This window comes from Myiozetetes cayanensis, unplaced genomic scaffold, assembly GCF_022539395.1.
Source record: "Myiozetetes cayanensis isolate MyiCay16 unplaced genomic scaffold, myiCay2020 scf382, whole genome shotgun sequence".
In the NCBI taxonomy this organism is placed as follows: Eukaryota; Metazoa; Chordata; class Aves; order Passeriformes; family Tyrannidae; genus Myiozetetes; species Myiozetetes cayanensis.
Window position 1 is genome coordinate 23,889 of NW_026087612.1, and position 19,940 is coordinate 43,828.

Below are 19,940 nucleotides of genomic sequence, written 5' to 3' on the forward strand. Positions count from 1 at the left end.
TCCCCAGTTCAGCCCAGTTCAGCCCGGGGTGCTCCCGGGGCACTCCCAGTTCAGCCCAGTACGCTCCCAGTTCAAACCAGTTCAGCCCGGGGTGCTCCCGGGGCACTCCCAGTTCAGCCCAGTGCGCTCCCAGTTCAGCCCAGTTCAGCCCGGGCATGCTCCCAGGGCACTCCCAGTTCAGCCCAGTGCGCTCCCAGTTCAGCCCAGTTCAGCCCTGGGTGCTCCCAGGGCACTCCCAGTGCGCTCCCAGTGCGCTCCCAGTGCCCTCCTACTCATTCCCAGTCGCTCCCAGTCCCTCCCAATCCCCTCCCAGTGCCTCCCAGTGCCCTCCCAGTGCCCTCCCAGTGCCTCCCAGTGCCTCCCAGTGCCTCCCAGTGCCCTCCCAGTGCCTCCCAGTGCCTCCCAGTGCCCTCCCAGTGCCTCCCAGTGCCTCCCAGTGCCCTCCCAGTCCCTCCCAGTGCCCTCCCAGTTCCTTCCAGTTCCTCCCAGTCCTCCCAGTCCCTCCCAGTGCCTCCCAGTCCCTCCCAGTGCCTCCCAGTGCCTCCTCCCAGTGCCTCCCAGTCCCTCCCAGTCCTCCAGTCCCTCCCAATCCCTCCAATCCCCTCCCAGTCGCTCCCAGTGCCTCCCAGTCCCCACAGAACACTCCAAACGCTTCATTTTCGTTATCCCAGTTTATTCCCAGTTTATTCCCAGTCTGTCCCAGTTCATCCCCGTTTGATGACGGCTCGGATCCAGCTCCTGGCCCGGCACACGTTGGAGTCCCAGTGCCTCCCAGTGCCTCCCAGTGCCCTCCCAGTGCCTCCCAGTGCCTCCCAGTGCCCCTCCCAGTTGTTTCCGGCTTCCCTCCCACTCCTTCCCAGTGCCTCCCAGTGCCTCCCAGTGCCTCCCAGTGCCCTCCCAGTGCCTCCCAGTGCCTCCCAGTGCCCCCCAATCGCCACCAGAGCACTCAGAGATGTCAATTTTCGATCTCCCAGTTTATTCCCAGTTCATTCCCAGTTCATCCCCGTTTGATGACGGCTCGGATCCAGCTCCTGGCCCGGCTACGTTGGAGTCCCAGTGCCTCCCAGTGCCTCCCAGTGCCTCCCAGTGCCTCCCAGTGCCCTCCCAGTGCCTCCCAGTGCCTCCCAGTGCCTCCCAGTGCCTCCCAGTGCCTCCCAGTGCCTCCCAGTGCCTCCCAGTGCCCCTCCCAGTGCCTCCCAGTGCCTCCCAATCCCCTCCCAGTGCCCTCCCAATCCCCTCCCAGTCGCTCCCAGTGCCTCCCAGTGCCCTCCCAGTGCCTCCCAGTGCCTCCCAGTCCTCCCAGTGCCCTCCCAGTGCCTCCCAGTGCCCTCCCAGTCCTCCCAGTTCCTCCCAGTTCATCCCAGTCCTCCCAGTGCCTCCCAGTGCCTCCCAGTGCCTCCCAGTGCCTCCCAGTGCCTCCCAGTCCTCAGTGCCTCCCAGTGCCTCCCAGTGCCTCCCAGTCCTCCCAGTCCCTCAGTGCTCCAGTGCCTCCCAGTGCCTCCCAGTCCCTCCCAGTCCTCCCAGTCCTCCCAGTGCCTCCCAGTGCCCTCCCAGTGCCTCCCAGTGCCTCCCAGTGCCTCCCAGTCCCCTCCCAGTCCTCCCAGTCCTCCCAGTGCCTCCCAGTGCCCCCAATCCCCTCCCAGTCGCTCCCAGTGGTTCCCAGCCCCCACAGAACACTCCAGTCAGTCCGTATTTCATCTCCCAGTTTATTCCCAGTTCATTCCCAGTTCATCCCCGTTTGATGACGGCTCGGATCCAGCTCCTGGCCCGGCACACGTTGGAGTCCCAGTGCCTCCCAGTGCCCTCCCAGTGCCTCCCAGTGCCCTCCCAGTGCCTCCCAATCCCCTCCCAGTGCCTCCCAGTGCCTCCCAGTGCCTCCCAGTGCCTCCCAGTGCCCTCCCAGTCCCTCCCAGTGCCTCCCAATCCCCTCCCACTCCCTCCCAATCCCCTCCCAGTGCCTCCCAGTGCCCTCCAATCCCCTCCCAGTCCCTCCCAGTGCCTCCCAGTGCCTCCCAATCACACCAGACACTCCAGATGTTCATTTCATCTCCCAGTTTATTCCCAGTTTATTCCCAGTCCGTCCCAGTTCATCCCCGTTTGATGACGGCTCGGATCCAGCTCCTGGCCCGGCACACGTTGGAGTCCCAGTGCCTCCCAGTGCCTCCCAGTGCCTCCCAGTGCCTCCCAGTGCCTCCCAGTGCCCTCCCAGTGCCTCCCAGTGCCTCCCAGTGCCCTCCCAGTGCCTCCCAGTGCCTCCCAGTGCCTCCCAGTGCCCTCCCAGTGCCTCCCAGTGCCCTCCCAGTGCCTCCCAGTGCCCCCCAGTGCCCTCCCAGTGCCTCCCAGTGCCTCCCAGTGCCTCCCAGTGCCCCTCCCAGTTCCTTCAGCTTCCCTCCCAGTCCCTCCCAGTGCCTCCCAATCCCTCCCAGTGCCCCTCCCAGTTCCTTCTAGCTTCTCCTCCCAGTGCCTCCCAGTGCCTCCCAGTCCCTCCCAGTGCCTCCCAATCCCTCCCAGTCCCTCCCAGTCCCTCCCAGTGCCCTCCCAGTGCCCCCAATCCTCCCAGTCGCCTCCCAGTGCCTCCCAATCGCCACCAGAGCACTCAGATCTGTTCATTTTCGATCTCCCAGTTTATTCCCAGTTTATTCCCAGTCCGTCCCAGTTCATCCCCGTTTGATGACGGCTCGGATCCAGCTCCTGGCCCGGCACACGTTGGAGTCCCAGTGCCTCCCAGTGCCTCCCAGTGCCTCCCAGTGCCTCCCAGTGCCTCCCAGCTCCCTCCCAGTCCCTCCCAGTGCCTCCCAGTACCTCCCAGTGCCTCCCAGTGCCCTCCCAGTGCCTCCCAGTGCCCTCCCAGTCCCTCCCAGTCCTTCCCAATCCCCTCCCAGTGCCTCCCAGTGCCTCCCAGTGCCTCCCAGTGCCCTCCCAGTGCCTCCCAGTGCCTCCCAGTGCCCTCCCAGTGCCTCCCAGTGCCTCCCAATCCCCTCCAATCCCCTCCCAGTGCCTCCCAGTGCCCCTCCCAGTTCTTTCAGCTTCCCTCCCAGTCCCTCCCAGTGCCTCCCAGTGCTACCCAATGCCTCCCAGTGCCTCCCAGTGCCTCCCAGTGCCTCCCAGTGCCTCCCAGTGCCCTCCCAGTGCCTCCCAGTGCTCCCAGTGCCCTCCCAGTGCCTCCCAGTGCCCTCCCAGTCCCTCCCAGTGCCTCCCAGCTCCTCCCAGTCCTCCAGTCCTCCCAGTGCCTCCCAGTGCCTCCCAATCCCCTCCCAGTGCCCTCCCAGTGCCTCCCAGTGCCTCCCAGTGCCTCCCAATCCCTCCCAATGCCTCCCAGTGCCTCCCAATCGCCTCCCAGTGCTCTCCCAGTGCCTCCCAGTGCCTCCCAGTGCCTCCCAGTCCCTCCCAGTGCCTCCCAATCCCTCCCAGTGCCTCCCAGTGCCTCCCAGTGCCTCCCAATCCCCTCCCAGTGCCCTCCCAGTGCCTCCCAGTGCCTCCCAGTGCCTCCCAGTGCCCTCCCAGTGCCTCCCAGTGCCTCCCAGTCCCCTCCCAGTTACAGCCCAGTTACCCCAGTGTGCACAGAGTGGGGAGGGCGGAACTGGAAACGGCCTGGAAATACACCAGTAACACCAGTTAGGGACCAGTTAGAGACCAGTTAGAGACACCCTAGATAGCCCTGAGATAGCCCAGTTACATCCCAGTTACCCCAGTGTGCACAGAGTGGGGAGGGCGGAACTGGAAACGGCCTGGGAATTGGGATAGAAACCAGTTAGAGACCAGTATAGACCAGTTAGAGACACCCTAGATAGCCCAGTTACATCCCAGTTACATCCCAGTTACCCCAGAGATAAACCAGTTACACCCCAGTTTGCACAGAGTGGGGGGGGCGGAACTGGAAACGGCCTGGGAAACCAGTTAGGGACCAGTTAGGGACCAGTTACACCCCAATGTGCACAGAGTGGGGGGGGCGGAACTGGAAACGGCCTGGGAAAACACCAGTAACACCAGTTAGGGACCAGTTAGAGACCAGTTAGAGATAGCCTAGACACTCTAGAGATCCCCAGTTACATCCCAGTTACCCCAGATATAAACCAGTTACACCCCAGTGTGCACGGAGTGGGGGGGGCGGAACTGGAAACGGCCTGGAAAAAACCAGTAACACCAGTTAGAGACCAGTTAGAGACCAGTTAGAGACCAGTTAGAGACCAGTTAGAGATAGCCTAGACACCCTAGAGATCCCCAGTTACAGCCCAGTTACATCCCAGTTACATCCCAGTTACCCCAGTTTGCACAGAGTGGGGGGGGCGGAACTGGAAATGGCCTGGAAAACACCAGTAACACCAGTTAGGGACCAGTTAGGGACCAGTTACAGCAGTTATACATAGACTACATAGCCCTGAGAGAGCCCTGAGATAGCCCAGTTACATCCCAGTTACATCCCAGTGACACCCCAGTGTGCACAGAGTGGGGGGGGCGGAACTGGAAACGGCCTGGAAACCAGTTAGGGACCAGTTAGAGACCAGTTAGAGATAGCCTAGACACCCTAGAGATCCCCAGTTATATCCCAGTTACATCCCAGTTACAGCCCAGTTACCCCAGTGTGCACAGAGTGGGGGGGGCGGAACTGGAAACGGCCTGGAAAAACACCAGTAACACCAGTTATAGACCAGTTACACCCCAGTGTGCACGGAGTGGGGGGGGCGGAACTGGAAACGGCCTGGGGAGACACCAGTAACACCAGTTAGGGACCAGTTACATCCCAGTTACACCCCAGTGTGCACAGAGTGGGGGGGGCGGAACTGGAAACGGCCTGGAAAAAACCAGTTAGGGACCAGTTAGAGACCAGTTAGAGACCAGTTATACATAGCCTACATAACCCTAAAATACCCCTCAGATAGCCCTGAGATAGCCCAGTTACAGCCCAGTTACATCCCAGTTACCCCAGTTACACCCCAGTGTGCACAGAGTGGGGGGGGCGGAACTGGAAACGGCCTGGGGAGACACCAGTAACACCAGTTAGGGACCAGTATAGACCAGTAACAGCAGTTAGAGATAGCCTAGACACCCTAGAGATCCCCAGTTACAGCCCAGTTACAGCCCAGTTACCCCAGAGATAAACCAGTGCCACCCCAGTGTGCACAGAGTGGGGGGGGCGGAACTGGAAACGGCCTGGGGAGACACCAGTAACACCAGTTAGAGACCAGTATAGACTATTAACACCAGTTAGAGATAGCCTACAGATCCCCAGTTACAGCCCAGTTACAGCCCAGTTACATCCCAGTTACATCCCAGTTACACCCCAGTGTGCACAGAGTGGGGGGGGCGGAACTGGAAACGGCCTGGAAATACACCAGTAACACCAGTTAGGGACCAGTTAGGGACCAGTTAGACCAGTTAGAGACCAGTTACACCCCAGTGTGCACAGAGTGGGGGGGGCGGAACTGGAAACGGCCTGGAAATACACCAGTAACACCAGTTAGGGACCAGTAACAGCAGTATAGACCAGTTATACATAGCCCTGAGATAGCCCAGTTACCCCAGTGTGCACAGAGTGGGGGGGGCGGAACTGGAACCAGCCTGGGAAACCAGTTAGGGACCAGTATAGACCAGTTATACATAGCCTACAGATCCCCAGTTACATCCCAGTTACAGCCCAGTTACCCCAGAGATAAACCAGTGCCACCCCAGTGTGCACAGAGTGGGGGGGGCGGAACTGGAAACGGCCTGGAAATTGGGATAGAAACCAGTTAGGGACCAGTTAGGGACCAGTTACACCAGTTATACATAGCCCTGAGATAGCCCAGTTACCCCAGTGTGCACGGAGTGGGGGGGGCGGAACTGGAAACGGCCTGGAAACCAGTTAGGGACCAGTTAGAGACCAGTATAGACCAGTTAGAGACACCTAGATAGCCCAGTTACATCCCAGTTACATCCCAGTTATCCCAGTGACACCCCTGAGATAGCCCAGTTACATCCCAGTTACCCCAGTACCACCCCAGTGTGCACAGAGTGGGGGGGGTGGAACTGGAAACGGCCTGGAAAAAACCAGTAACACCAGTTAGGGACCAGTTAGAGACCAGTAATAGCAGTTATACATAGCCTACAGATCCCCAGTTACATCCCAGTTACATCCCAGTTACATCCCAGTTACCCCAGTGCCACCCCAGTGTGCACGGAGTGGGGGGGCGGAACTGGAAACGGCCTGGAAAACCAGTTAGGGACCAGTATAGACTATTAACACCAGTTAGAGATAGCCTACAGATCCCCAGTTACAGCCCAGTTACCCCAGAGATAAACCAGTTACACCCCAGTGTGCACAGAGGGGGGGGGTGGAACTGGAAACGGCCTGGGAACCAGTTAGGGACCAGTAGAGACCAGTAACACCAGTTAGAGAGCAGTATAGACCAGTTACACCAGTTAGAGACCAGTTAGAGACCAGTGACACCAGTTGGAGACCAGTAACACCAGTTAGACCAGTTAGAGACAGCCTAGAGATCCCCCAGTGACACCAGTTAGAGACCAGGTATACACCAGTGCCACCAGTTAGACACCAGTGACACCCCCAGTCCCTCCCAGTGCCTCCCAGTGACACCAGTGACTCCTCCAGTCCCTCCCAGTGCCTCCCAGTTACACCAGTGACCACCCCAGTGACACCAGTGACCCCCCCAGTCCCTCCCAGTGACACCAGTGACCACCCCAGTCCCTCCCAGTGACACCAGTGACCCCCCCAGTGACACCAGTGACCACCCCAGTCCCTCCCAGTGACACCAGTGACCCCCCCAGTGACACCAGTGACCACCCCAGTCCCTCCCAGTGACACCAGTGACCCCCAGTGACACCAGTGACCACCCCAGTCCCTCCCAGTGACACCAGTGACCCCCAGTGACACCAGTGACCACCCCAGTCCCTCCCAGTGACACCAGTGACCCCCAGTGACACCAGTGACCACCCCAGTCCCTCCCAGTGACACCAGTGACCCCCAGTGACACCAGTGACCACCCCAGTCCCTCCCAGTGACACCAGTGACCCCCAGTGACACCAGTGACCACCCCAGTCCCTCCCAGTGACACCAGTGACCCCCAGTGACACCCAGTGACCACCCCAGTCCCTCCCAGTGACACCAGTGACCCCCCCAGTGACACCAGTGACCACCCCAGTCCCTCCCAGTCCCTCCCAGTGACACCAGTGACCCCCCCAGTCCCTCCCAATCCCCTCCCAGTCATTCCCAATCCCCTCCCAGTCCCTCCCAGTACCCTCCCAGTGCTCCCAGACCCCTCCCAGTCCCTCCCAATCCCCTCCCAGTGCTATCCCAGTTGTTCCCAGTGCCCCCAATCCTCTCCCAGCCATTCCCAATCCCCTCCCAGTCATTCCCAGTGCCTCCCAGTCGTTCCCAGTGCTCCCAGTACCTTCCCCGTGTGCCACCCAGACGCCCAGGGTGCTCCCCTCCATCCCCCCAGTGCCTCCCAGTGCTTCCCAGTGCCCTCCCAGTGCTCCCAATCCCCTCCCAGTGCCCTCCCAATCCCCTCCCAGTGCTCCCAATCCCCTCCCAATCATTCCCAGTGCTCCCAATCCCCTCCCAGTCCCTCCCAATCCCCTCCCAGCCATTCCCAGTGCCTCCCAGTGCTCCCAGTACCTTCCCCGTGTGCCACCCAGACGCCCAGGGTGCTCCCCTCCATCCCCCCAGTGCCTCCCAGTGCCCTCCCAGTGCTCCCAATCCCCTCCCAGTCCCTCCCAATCCCCTCCCAATCATTCCCAGTGCCCTCCCAGTCCCTCCCTGTGCTCCCAGACCCCTCCCAGTCCCTCCCAATCCCCTCCCAGTTGTTCCCAGTGCTCCCAGTACCTTCCCCGTGTGCCACCGAGACGCCCAGGGTGCTCCCCTCCATCCCCCCAGGGCCTTCCCAGTGCCTCCCAGTGCCCTCCCAGTCCCTCCCAGTGCTCCCAGTACCCTCCTAATCATTCCCAATCCATTCCCAATCCCCTTCCAGTGCCCTCCCAGTCCCTCCCAGTTGTTCCCAGTGCTCCCAGTACCTTCCCCGTGTGCCACCCAGATGCCCAGGGTGCTCCCCTCCATCCCCCCAGTGCCTCCCAGTTGTTCCCACTGCTCCCAGTACCTTCCCCGTGTGCCACCCAGACGCCCAGGGTGCTCCCCTCCATCCCCAGTGCCTCCCAGTGCCCTCCCAGTGCCTCCCAGTGCTCCCAGTACCTTCCCCGTGTGCCACCCAGACGCCCAGGGTGCTCCCCTCCATCCCCCCAGTGCCTCCCAGTGCCTCCCAGTGCTCCCAGTACCTTCCCCGTGTGCCACCCAGACGCCCAGGGTGCTCCCCTCCATCCCCCCAGTGCCTCCCAGTGCCCTCCCAGTGCCTCCCAGTGCTCCCAGTACCTTCCCCGTGTGCCACCCAGACGCCCAGGGTGCTCCCCTCCATCCCCCCAGTGCCTCCCAGTGCCCTCCCAGTGCTCCCAGTACCTTCCCCGTGTGCCACCCAGACGCCCAGGGTGCTCCCCTCCATCCCCCCAGTGCCTCCCAGTTGCTCCCAGTACCTTCCCGTGTGCCACCCAGACGCCCAGGGTGCTCCCTCCATCCCCCAGTGCCTCCCAGTTGCTCCCAGTGCTCCCAGTACCTTCCCCGTGTGCCACCCAGACGCCCAGGGTGCTCCCCTCCATCCCCCCAGTGCCTCCCAGTGCCTCCCAGTGCTCCCAGTACCTTCCCGTGTGCCACCCAGACGCCCAGGGTGCTCCCCTCCATCCCCCCAGTGCCTCCCAGTTGCTCCCAGTACCTTCCCCGTGTGCCACCCAGACGCCCAGGGTGCTCCCCTCCATCCCCCCAGTGCCTCCCAGTTGCTCCCAGTGCTCCCAGTACCTTCCCCGTGTGCCACCCAGACGCCCAGGGTGCTCCCCTCCATCCCCCCAGTGCCTCCCAGTTGTTCCCAGTGCTCCCAGTACCTTCCCCGTGTGCCACCCAGACGCCCAGGGTGCTCCCCTCCATCCCCCCAGTGCCTCCCAGTGCTCCCAGTACCTTCCCCGTGTGCCACCCAGACGCCCAGGGTGCTCCCCTCCATCCCCCCAGTGCCTCCCAGTGCCCTCCCAGTGCTCCCAATCCCCTCCCAGTGCCTCCCAATCCCCTCCCAGTCCCTCCCAATCCCCTCCCAGTCATTCCCAATCCCCTCCCAGTTGTTCCCAGTGCTCCCAGTACCTTCCCCGTGTGCCACCCAGACGCCCAGGGTGCTCCCCTCCATCCCCCTCAGCATCAGGGCCGGGCCCGGCTCCACCCGCACGGTCACGAAGCGCGACTCGAACCGGCCCGACACGTTGGGGGTCAGAACCACGGCGGGGTCACCCCCATCTGAGGGACAGAGAGGGGACAATCAGGTGACAATCAGGTGACAATGAGGGGACACGAAGGGGACACAAAGGGGACAGTGAGGGGACAATGAGGGGAAATTGAGGGGACACAAAGGGGGGACACAAAGGGGACACTGAGGGAACACGAAGGGGACACGAAGCGCGACTCGAACCGGCCCGACACATTGGGGGTCAGAACCACGGCAGGGTCACCCCCATCTGAGGGGACAATGAGGGGACAATGAGGGGACAGTGAGGGGACAGTGAGGGGACAATGAGGGGACAGTGAGGGGACAGTGAGGGGACACAAAGGGGACAATGAGGGGACACAAAGGGGACAAGGAGGGGACAATGAGGGGACACAAAGGGGACACCCCCAGGGTCAGAACCACGGCAGGGTCACCCCCATCTGAGGGGACAGAGAGGGGACAATGAGGGGACAATGAGGGGACAGTGAGGGGACAATGAGGGGACAATGAGGGGACAGAGAGGGGACACAAAGGGGACACAAAGGGGACATGAAGGGGACACGAAGCATGACTCGAACTGGTCCGACACGTTGGGGGTCAGAACCACGGCCGGGTCACCCCCATCTGAGGGGACAGAGAGGGGACAGAGAGGGGACAGTGAGGGGACAATGAGGGGAAAATGAGGGGACACGAAGGGGACACAAAGGGGACAATGAGGGGAAAATGAGGGGACAGTGAGGGGACACAAAGGGGGGGCACAGGGGACATGAAGGGGACACGAAGCGCGACTCGAACCGGCCCGACACGTTGGGGGTCAGAACCACAGCGGGGTCACCCCCATCTGAGGGGACAATGAGGTGACAATCAGGGGACAGTGAGGGGACAGTGAGGGGACACAAAGGGGACAATGAGGGCACACAAAGGGGACACAAAGGGGACAATGAGGGGACAGTGAGGGGACAATGAGGGAACAGAGAGGGGACAATGAGGGGACACAAAGGGGACACCCCCGGGGTCAGAACCACGGCCTAGAGGGGAACCCCCGGGCCTTGTCCATGAGGGGACAGTGAGGGGACAATGAGGGGACAATGAGGGGACACAAAGGGGGGGCACAGGGGACACAAAAGGGACACCCCCGGGGTCAGAACCACAGCCCAGAGGAACCCCCGGGCCTCATCCATGAGGGGACAGTGAGGGGACAATGAGGGGACAATGAGGGGACAGTGAGGGGACAGTGAGGGGACAATGAGGGGACACAAAAGGGACTCAAAGGGGGGGCACAGGGGACAGTGTGGGGACACGAAGGGGACACAAAGGGGACACAAAGGGGACACAAAGCGCGACTCGAACCGGCCCGACACGTTGGGGGTCAGAACCACGGCAGGGTCACCCCACCTGAGGGACAGAGAGGGGACAATGAGGGGACAGTGAGGGGACAGTGAGGGGACAGTGAGGGGACAATGAGGGGACACAAAGGGGACAATGAGGGGACACAAAGGGGACACAAAAGGGACACGAAGCGCGACTCGAACCGGCCCGACACGTTGGGGGTCAGAACCACGGCGGGTCACACTGAGGGGACACAAAGGGGACAATGAGGGGACAGTGAGGGGACAATGAGGGGACAATGAGGGGACAAAGAGGGGACAATGAGGGGACAGTGAGGGGACAGTGAGGTGACAACGTGGGGACAACGAGGGGACAATGAGGGGACACAAAGGGGACAATGAGGGGACAATGAGGGGACAATGAGGGGACAATGAGGGGACAATGAGGGGACAGTGAGGGGACAATGAGGGGACAATGAGGGGACAGTGAGGGGACAATGAGGTGACAACGTGGGGACAACGAGGGGACAGTGAGGGGACAATGAGGGGACACAAAGGGGACAATGAGGGGACAGTGAGGGGACACGAAGGGGACAGAAAGGGGACACCCCCAGGGTCAGAACCGCGGCCTAGGGGGACCCCCCGGGCCTCGTCCATGAGGGGACAATGAGGGGACAATGAGGGGACACAAAGGGGACAATGAGGGGACAGTGAGGGGACAATGAGGGGACACAAAGGGGACACAAAGGGGACACGAGGGGACAAGAAGGGGACACGAAGGGGACACAAAGTGCAACTCGAAGTGGCCAGACACGTTGGGGGTCAGAACCACGGCAGGGTCACCCCCATCTGAGGGGACAATGAGGTGACAATCAGGTGACGATGAGGGGACAGTGAAGGGACAATGAGGGGACACAAAGGGTACAACCCCAGGGTCAGAACCGCGGCCTAGGGGGACCCCCGGGCCTCGTCCATGAGGGGACAATGAGGGGACACAAAGGGGACAATGAGGGGACAATGAGGGGACAATGAGGGGACAATGAGGGGACACAAAGGGGACACAAAGGGGACACCCCCGGGGTCAGAACTGCGGCCTAGGGGGACCCCCGGTCCTCGTCCATGAGGGGACAGTGAGGGGACAATGAGGGGACAGTGAGGGGACAATGAGGGGACAGTGAGGGGACAGTGAGGGGACAGTGAGGGGACAAGGAGGGGTCAATGAGGGGACAGAGAGGGGACAGTGAGGGGACAGTGAGGGGACACAAAGGGGACACCCCCGGGGTCAGAACTGCAGCCTAGGGGGACTCTCGGGCCTCGTCCATGAGGGGACAATGAGGGGACAATGAGGGGACACAAAGGGGACAATGAGGGGACACAAAGGGGACAATGAGGGGACAATGAGGGGACACAAAGGGGACAATGAGGGGACAATGAGGGGACAATGAGGGAACACGAAGGGGACACGAAGCGCTACTCGAACCGGCCCGACACGTTGGGGGTCAGGACCACGGCAGGGTCACCCCCATCTGAGGGGACAACGAGGTGACAATCAGGGGACAATGAGGGGACAATGAGGGGACACAAAGGGGACAGTGAGGGGACACAAAGGGGACAGTGAGGGGACAGTGAGGGGACACGAAGGGGACACCCCCGGGGTCAGAACTGCGGCCTAGGGGAACCCCCGGGCCTCGTCCATGAGGGGACAATGAGGGGACAATGAGGGGACAGTGAGGGGACAGTGAGGGGACAGTGAGGGGACACAAAGGGGACAGTGAGGGGACAATGAGGGGACAATGAGGGGACACAAAGGGGACAATGAGGGGACAATGAGGGGACAGTGAGGGGACACAAAGGGGACACAAAGGGGTCACAGGTGACACAGGGAGATGACAATTGACACTGGGGGGTGACAAATGACACTGGGGTGTGACACAGGGAGGTGACAGAGGTGACAAATGACACAAATGACACGGGGGGGTGACACTGACCTGTGTGGGGCCCCACCCATCCCAGCAGGGCCATCAGCTGGCACCCAGGGGGGACACTGGGGGGGTCACAAATGACACAGGGGTGACAATGAGGTGACAAATGACACAGGGGGGGTGACACTGACCTGTCTGGGGTCCCACCCACCCCAGCAGGGCCATCAGCTGGCACCCAGGGGGGGACACTGGGGGGGTGACAAATGACACAGGGGGGGTGACAGATGACACTGGGGTGACACTGGGGGGTGACAAATGACACTGGGGTGACACAGGAGGGTGACAAATGACACAAATGACACAGGGGAGGTGACAATGAGGTGACACTGACCTGTTTGGGGTCCCACCCACCCCAGCAGGGCCATCAGCTGGCACCCAGGGGGGACACTGGGGGAGTCCCAGGTGACAGAGGTGACACTGGGGTGACACAGGGGGGTGACAGAGGTGACAAATGACACTGGGGAGGTGACACTGAGGTGACAAATGACACTGGGGGGTGACAGGGGGGTGACAATGACCTGTCTGTGGCCCCACCCACCCCAACAGGGCCATCAGCTGGCACCCAGGGGGGACACTGGGGGGGTCCCAGGTGACAGAGGGGACACAGAGGGTGACACAGGGGGGTGACAGAGGTGACAAATGACACAGGGGAGGTGACACTGACCTGTCTGTGGCCCCACCCACCCCAGCAGGGCCATCAGCTGGCACCCAGGGGGGACACTGGGGGGGTGACAAATGACACTGGGGTGACACAGGGAGGTCCCAGGTGACACAGGAGGGTGACAAATGACACAGGTGACACAGGGGAGGTGACACTGAGGTGACACTGACCTGTCTGGGGTCCCACCCACCCCAGCAGGGCCATCAGCTGGCACCCAGGGGGGACACTGGGGGGGTGACAAATGACACTGGGGGGTGACAAATGACACTGGGGTGACAGAGGTGACAATGAGGTGACACAGGGGGGTGACACTGACCTGTCTGTGGCCCCACCCACCCCAGCAGGGCCATCAGCTGGCACCCAGGGGGGACACTGGGGGGGTGACAAATGACACTGGGGTGACACAGGGGGGTGACAAATGACACTGAGGTGACACAGGTGACAATGAGGTGACACTGGGGAGGTGACAATGAGGTGACACTGACCTGTCTGGGGTCCCCACCCACCCCAGCAGGGCCATCAGCTGGCACCCAGGGGGGACACTGGGGGGGTGACAAATGACACTGGGGTGACAAATGACACTGGGGTGACACAGGGGGGTGACAGAGATGACAAATGACACTGGGGAGGTGACACTGAGGTGACACTGACCTGTTTGGGGTCCCACCCACCCCAGCAGGGCCATCAGCTGGCACCCAGGGGGGACACTGGGGGGGTCACAAATGACACAGGGGTGACACAGGGGGGTGACAAATGACACAAATGACACTGGGGAGGTGACACTGAGGTGACACTGACCTGTCTGTGGCCCCACCCACCCCAGCAGGGCCATCAGCTGGCACCCAGGGGGGACACTGGGGGGGTCCCAGGTGACAGAGGTGACAATGAGGTGACACAGGGGGGTGACAGAGGTGACAGGTGACAATGAGGTGACACAGGGGGGGTGACACTGACCTGTCTGGGGTCCCACCCACCCCAGCAGGGCCATCAGCTGGCACCCAGGGGGGGACACTGGGGGGGGGTGACAGAGGTGACACTGGGGTGACACAGGGGGGTGACAAATGACACAGGTGACAATGAGGTGACACAGGGGGGTGACACTGACCTGTCTGGGGTCCCCACCCACCCCAGCAGGGCCATCAGCTGGCACCCAGGGGGGGACACTGGGGGGGTGACAAATGACACTGGGGGGTGACAAATGACACTGGGGGGGTGACAAATGACACTGGGGTGACACAGGTGACAATGAGGTGACACAGGTGACACAGGGGGGTGACAGAGGTGACAAATGACACAGGGGGGTGACAAATGACACAAATGACAATGAGGTGACACTGGGGGGGTGACACTGACCTGTCTGGGGTCCCACCCACCCCAGCAGGGCCATCAGCTGGCACCCAGGGGGACACTGGGGGTCCCAGGTGACAGAGGTGACACTGGGGGGACACAGGGGGGTGACAGAGGTGACAGGTGACAATGAGGTGACACAGGGGGGGTGACACTGACCTGTCTGTGGCCCCACCCACCCCAGCAGGGTCATCAGCTGGCACCCAGGGGGGGACACTGGGGGGGTCCCAGGTGACAGAGGTGACACTGGGGTGACACAGGGGGGGTGACACTGACCTGTCTGGGGTCCCACCCACCCCAGCAGGGCCATCAGCTGGCACCCAGGGGGGACACTGGGGGGGTCCCAGGTGACACAGGGGGGTGACAAATGACACTGGGGGGTGACACTGGTGACAATGAGGTGACACAGGTGACACAGGGGGGTGACACTGACCTGTCTGTGGCCCCACCCATCCCAGCAGGGCCATCAGCTGGCACCCAGGGGGGACACTGGGGGGGTGACAAATGACACTGGGGTGACACAGGGGGGTGACAAATGACACAAATGACAGAGGTGACAATAAGGTTACACTGGGAGGTGACACAGGTGACAATGAGGTGACACAGGGGGGTGACACTGACCTGTCTGGGGTCCCACCCACCCCAGCAGGGCCATCAGCTGGCACCCAGGGGGGGACACTGGGGGGGTGACAAATGACACTGGGGGGTGACAATGAGGTGACAAATGACACTGGGGTGACACAGGGGGGTGACACAGGTGACAGAGGTGACAAATGACACAGGGGGGGTGACACTGACCTGTCTGGGGTCCCACCCACCCCAGCAGGGCCATCAGCTGGCACCCAGGGGGGACACTGGGGGGGTCCCAGGTGACAGAGGTGACACTGGGGTGACACAGGGGGGTGACAAATGACACAAATGACACGGGGGGGTGACAGGTGACAATGAGGTGACACAGGGGGGGTGACACTGACCTGTCTGGGGTCCCACCCACCCCAGCAGGGCCATCAGCTGGCACCCAGGGGGGACACTGGGGGGGGTGACAAATGACACTGGGGGGTGACAGAGGTGACAAATGACACAGGGGAGGAGACAATGAGGTGACAAATGACACTGGGGGGTGACAGGGGGGTGACACTGACCTGTCTGTGGCCCCACCCATCCCAGCAGGGCCATCAGCTGGCACCCAGGAGGGGACACTGGGGGGGTCCCAGGTGACAGAGGTGACAATGAGGTGACACAGGGGGTGACAGAGGTGACAGGTGACAATGAGGTGACACAGGTGACATTGGGGGGTGACACTGACCTTGTTGTGGCCCCACCCATCCCAGCAGGGCCATCAGCTGGCACCCAGGGGGGACACTGGGGGGGTGACAAATGACACTGGGGTGACACAGGGGGGGTCACAAATGACACAGGGGGGTGACAGAGGTGACAGGTGACAATGAGGTGACACAGGGGGGGTGACACTGACCTGTCTGTGGCCCCACCCACCCCAGCAGGGCCATCAGCTGGCACCCATTGCAGACCCCCAAGCTGAAGGTGTCGGGGCGGCTCCGGAATCGCTCGAGGGCTCCTCGCACGTGGGGGTTGAAGCGAACGGCGGCCGCCCAGCCTGGGGAGTTTTGGGGGGAAAAAGAGGAAAAAAAGGAGGTTTTGGGAGGTTCAGGGGTGCATTTTGGGGGAGATTTGGGGGGTTTGGAGGTTTTTAGGGTGGGTTTTGGGGTGGGTTTTGGGGTGGATTTTGGGGAGATTTCAGGTTTTTTTGGGGTCTAGGAGTGGATTTGGGGTGTTTTGGGGTGGATTTCGGGGGGTCAGGGGTCTTTTTTTGGGGTTTTTGGGGAGGATTTGGGTGGATTTTGATGGATTTGGGGGTTTTTGGGGTGGATTTTGGGGGTTTTTGGCGGATTTTGAGATGGATTTGGGTGGATTTTGATGGATTTGGGGTGGATTTGAGGTGTTTTTAGGTGGATTTTGGGGGTTTTTGGGGGGTTTTGAGATGGATTTGGGTGGATTTTGATGGATTTGGGGTTTTTGGGGGTTTTTGAGATGGATTTGGGTGGATTTGGGGGGGTTTGGGGGTTCAGGGGTGGATTTGGGAAGGTTCTGGGGGTTTTTGGGGTGGATTTGGGGTTTTTTTGGGTTGGATTTTGGGTAGATTTGGGGGGTTTTGGGTTGGATTTTGGGAGGTTTTGGGCTATTTTGGTGGATTTTGGAGGGTTTTGGGGGGGATTTTGGGGGGTTTTGGGGGTTCAGAGGTGGATTTGGGGTGGTTTTGGGGGTTTTTGGGGTGGATTTTGGGGGGTTTTGAGATGGATTTTGGTCGATTTGGGTGGATTTTGATGGATTTGGGGGTTTAAGGGGTGGATTTTGGGGGGTTTTTGGGGGGTTTTGAGATGGATTTTGAGGGATTTTGGGGGTTCAGAGGTGGATTTGGGATGGTTTTGGGGGTTTTTGAGATGAATTTTGGGGGTTTTTGGGGTGTTTTGAGATGGATTTTGGTCGATTTGGGTGGATTTTGATGGATTTGGGGGTTTTTGGGGTGGATTTTGGGGGTTTTGGGGGTTTTTGGGGTGTTTTTAGGTGGATTTTGGGGGGTTTTGGGGGTTCAGAGGTGGATTTGGGATGGTTTTGGGGGTTTTTGGGGTGGGTTTTGGGAGTTTTTGGGGGGTTTTGAGATGGATTTGGGTGGATTTTGATGGATTTGGGGGTTTCTGGGGTGTTTTGAGATGGATTTGGGTGGATTTTGATGGCTTTGGGGGTTTTTGGGGTAGGTTTTGGGGGTTTTGGGGGTTTTTGGGGTGGATTTTGGGGGGATTTTGGGATTCTGAGGTGGATTTGGGATGGTTTTGGGGGTTTTTGGGGTGTTTTGAGATGGATTTGGGTGGATTTTGATGGATTTTGGGGGTTTTTGGGATGGGTTTTGGGAGGTTTTGGGCTATTTTGGTGGATTTTGGAGGGTTTTGGGGTGGATTTTGGGGGGTTTTGGGAGTTCAGAGGTGGATTTGGGGTGGTTTTGGGGGTTTTTGGGGTGGATTTTGGGGGGTTTTGAGATGGATTTTGGTCGATTTTGGTGGATTTTGATGGATTTGGGGGTTTTTGGGGTGGAGTTTGGGGGTTCTGGGGGTTTTTGGGGTGGATTTGGGGAGTTTTTGGGGGGTTTTGAGATGGATTTTGGTCGATTTGGGTGGATTTTGATGGATTTTGGGGGTTTTTTCTCACCTTTGGCCGAGCCCAGGACGTCGGCGTAGCTGAAACCGCCCACGAAGACGAGACCCCGAAACCCGTCCAGGGTCAGGGAGGACGAGCTCAGGTCCTGGGTGGTCACGTCCCACACCTGGGGGGGGCACCCCAAAAGTCAGAACTCACCAAAAATCACCCCAAAAACCTCCTAAAATTACCTCAAAACCCTCCCAAAAAACCCATCCTAAAAACACCCCAAAAAAACCTAAAAAAGCCCTAAAAAAACCCTCAAAACCCACCCCAAAAACCTCCTAAAACTACCCCAAAAACCTCCCAAAAAACCCACCCCAAAAAACCCTAAAAAACTCCTAAAAACCCACCCCAAAAACCTCCCAAAAAACCCTAAAAAAGCCCTAAAAAAACCCTCAAAACCCACCCCAAAACCTCCTAAAAACCCAAAACTCCCAAAAAACCCTCAAAATCACCCTAAAACCCCTAAAAACCACCCCAAAAATCAACCCAAAAAATCCCAAAACACCCCAAAAACCTCTCAAAACCCCTCAAAAATCACCCCAAAAATCCCCAAACACCCCAAAAACCTCCCAAAACCCCTCAAAAATCACCCCAAAAACCCTCCAAAATCACCCCAAAACCACCCCAAAAACCTCAAAAATCACCCAAAACCCCTCAAAATCACCCTAAAACCCCTCAAAACCACCCCAAAAACCCTCCTAAAATCCCCAAACTCCGTCAAAAATCACCCTAAAACCTCTCAAAAATCACCAAAAATCACCCCAAAAACCTCCCCAAAACACCCCCAAAAAACCCTCAAAAACCTCCCAAAAAAACCCTCAAAAATCACCCCAAAAACCTCCCAAAACCCACCCCAAAAACCCCTCAAAAATCACCCCAAAAAATCCCCAAACACCCCAAAAACCTCCCCAAAACCCCTCAAAAATCACCCCAAAAACCCCTCAAAAATCACCCCAAAACCCTCAAAAATCACCCCAAAAAGACCCCAAAGCCCACCCCAAAAAAATCCCAAAACACCCCAAAAACCTCCTAAAACCACCCCAAAAAGACCCCAAAAAACCCTAAAAACGCCCTAAAAAACCCACCACCAAAAAATCCCAAAAACCACCCCAAAAAACCCTAAAAAACCCCCCTAAAACCACCCCAAAAAACCCTCTCAAAAGCACCCCAAAAACCTCCCAAAAAACCCTAAAAAAGCCCTAAAAAGCCACCCCAAAACCCCGAGCTCAGGTCCTGGGTGGTCACGTCCCACACCTGGGGGGGGCACCCCAAAAGTCAGAACTCACCAAAAACCACCCCAAAAACCTCCCCAAAACCTCCTAAAACTACCCCAAAATCCCCATCCCAAAAAAACCCCTAAAAACATCCCAAAACCCCTCAAAAATCACCCCAAAACCCCTCAAAAATCACCCCAAAACCCCTCAAAAATCACTCCACAAACCTCAAAAATCACCCCAAAACCCCCTCAAAAATCACTCCAAAAACCTCAAAAATCACCCCCAAACCTCCCAAAAATCACTCCAAAAACCCCTCAAAAACCTCCCCAAACCACCCCAAAAACCTCCTCAAAAACCACCCCAATAAACCCTCAAAAATCACCCCAAAACCTCTCAAAAATCACCCCAAACCACCCCAAAACCCCTCAAAACCCACCCCAAAAATCCCAAAACACCCCAAAACCTCCCAAAACCACCCCAAAATCACCCCAAAAACCCCTCAAAAATCACCCCAAAACCCCTCAAAAATCACTCCAAAACCTCTCAAAAATCACCCCAAAAAGACCCCAAAACCCACCCCAAAACCCCCTCAAAAACCACCCCAAAAAACCCTCAAAAATCACCCCAAAAACCCCAAAAACCACCCAAAAAACCCTCCAAAATCCCCCCAAAGCCCTCAAAAATGACCCCAAAAACCCCTCAAAAATGACCCCAAAAACCCCTCAAAAATCACCCCAAAAACCCCTCAAAAATCACCAAAAATTACCCCAAAAAACCCTAAAAACCCACCCCAAAAAATCCCAAAAACCACCCCAAAAACCTCCCAAAAAATTCTCCAAAATCACCCCAAAAACCTCCCAAAATCACCTCAAAACTCATCCCAAAACACCCCAAAAACC

The 19,940-nt window shown here is 59.1% G+C and overlaps 1 protein-coding gene across 12 annotated transcripts; it reads right to left on the reverse strand.

Annotated features, from left to right (window-relative positions):
• Positions 1-4,353: 4,353 nt before the first annotated feature.
• On the reverse strand, positions 4,354-17,977 carry LOC126646731 (phosphoribosylformylglycinamidine synthase-like). Of its 12 annotated transcripts, XM_050328245.1 has the most exons (5): positions 17,831-17,977; positions 16,083-16,223; positions 14,768-14,854; positions 9,173-9,322; positions 4,354-4,472 (listed from the first exon to the last, which is right to left on the reverse strand). In XM_050328245.1, the coding sequence occupies exons 2-5, from the start codon at positions 16,114-16,116 to the stop codon at positions 4,369-4,371; spliced, it is 375 nt and encodes a 124-aa protein (XP_050184202.1). In that variant the 5' UTR covers positions 16,117-16,223; positions 17,831-17,977; the 3' UTR covers positions 4,354-4,368. The 12 variants fall into 12 exon arrangements, with proteins under 12 accessions (XP_050184202.1, XP_050184206.1, XP_050184207.1 ...); XM_050328241.1 differs by lacking the exons at positions 4,354-4,472; positions 14,768-14,854; positions 16,083-16,223; positions 17,831-17,977 and adding exons at positions 5,353-5,370; positions 5,663-5,706; positions 13,119-13,167; XM_050328249.1 differs by lacking the exons at positions 14,768-14,854; positions 16,083-16,223; positions 17,831-17,977 and adding an exon at positions 15,407-15,465.
• Between the last annotated feature and the right edge of the window lie 1,963 nt (positions 17,978-19,940).

Excerpts from the sequence above, each read along its gene's own strand:
- LOC126646731 (XM_050328245.1), bottom strand. The coding sequence starts at position 16,116 with ATGGCCCTGCTGGGGTGGGTGGGGCCACAGACAG. Across the intron at positions 14,855-16,082 it reads GTGGGTGGGGCCACAGACAG|TGTCACCTCTGTCACCTGGG; the intron begins GTCAGTGTCACC and ends GTGTCACCCCAG. Across the intron at positions 9,323-14,767 it reads GTGGGTGGGGCCACAGACAG|ATGGGGGTGACCCCGCCGTG; the intron begins GTCAGTGTCACC and ends TCTGTCCCTCAG.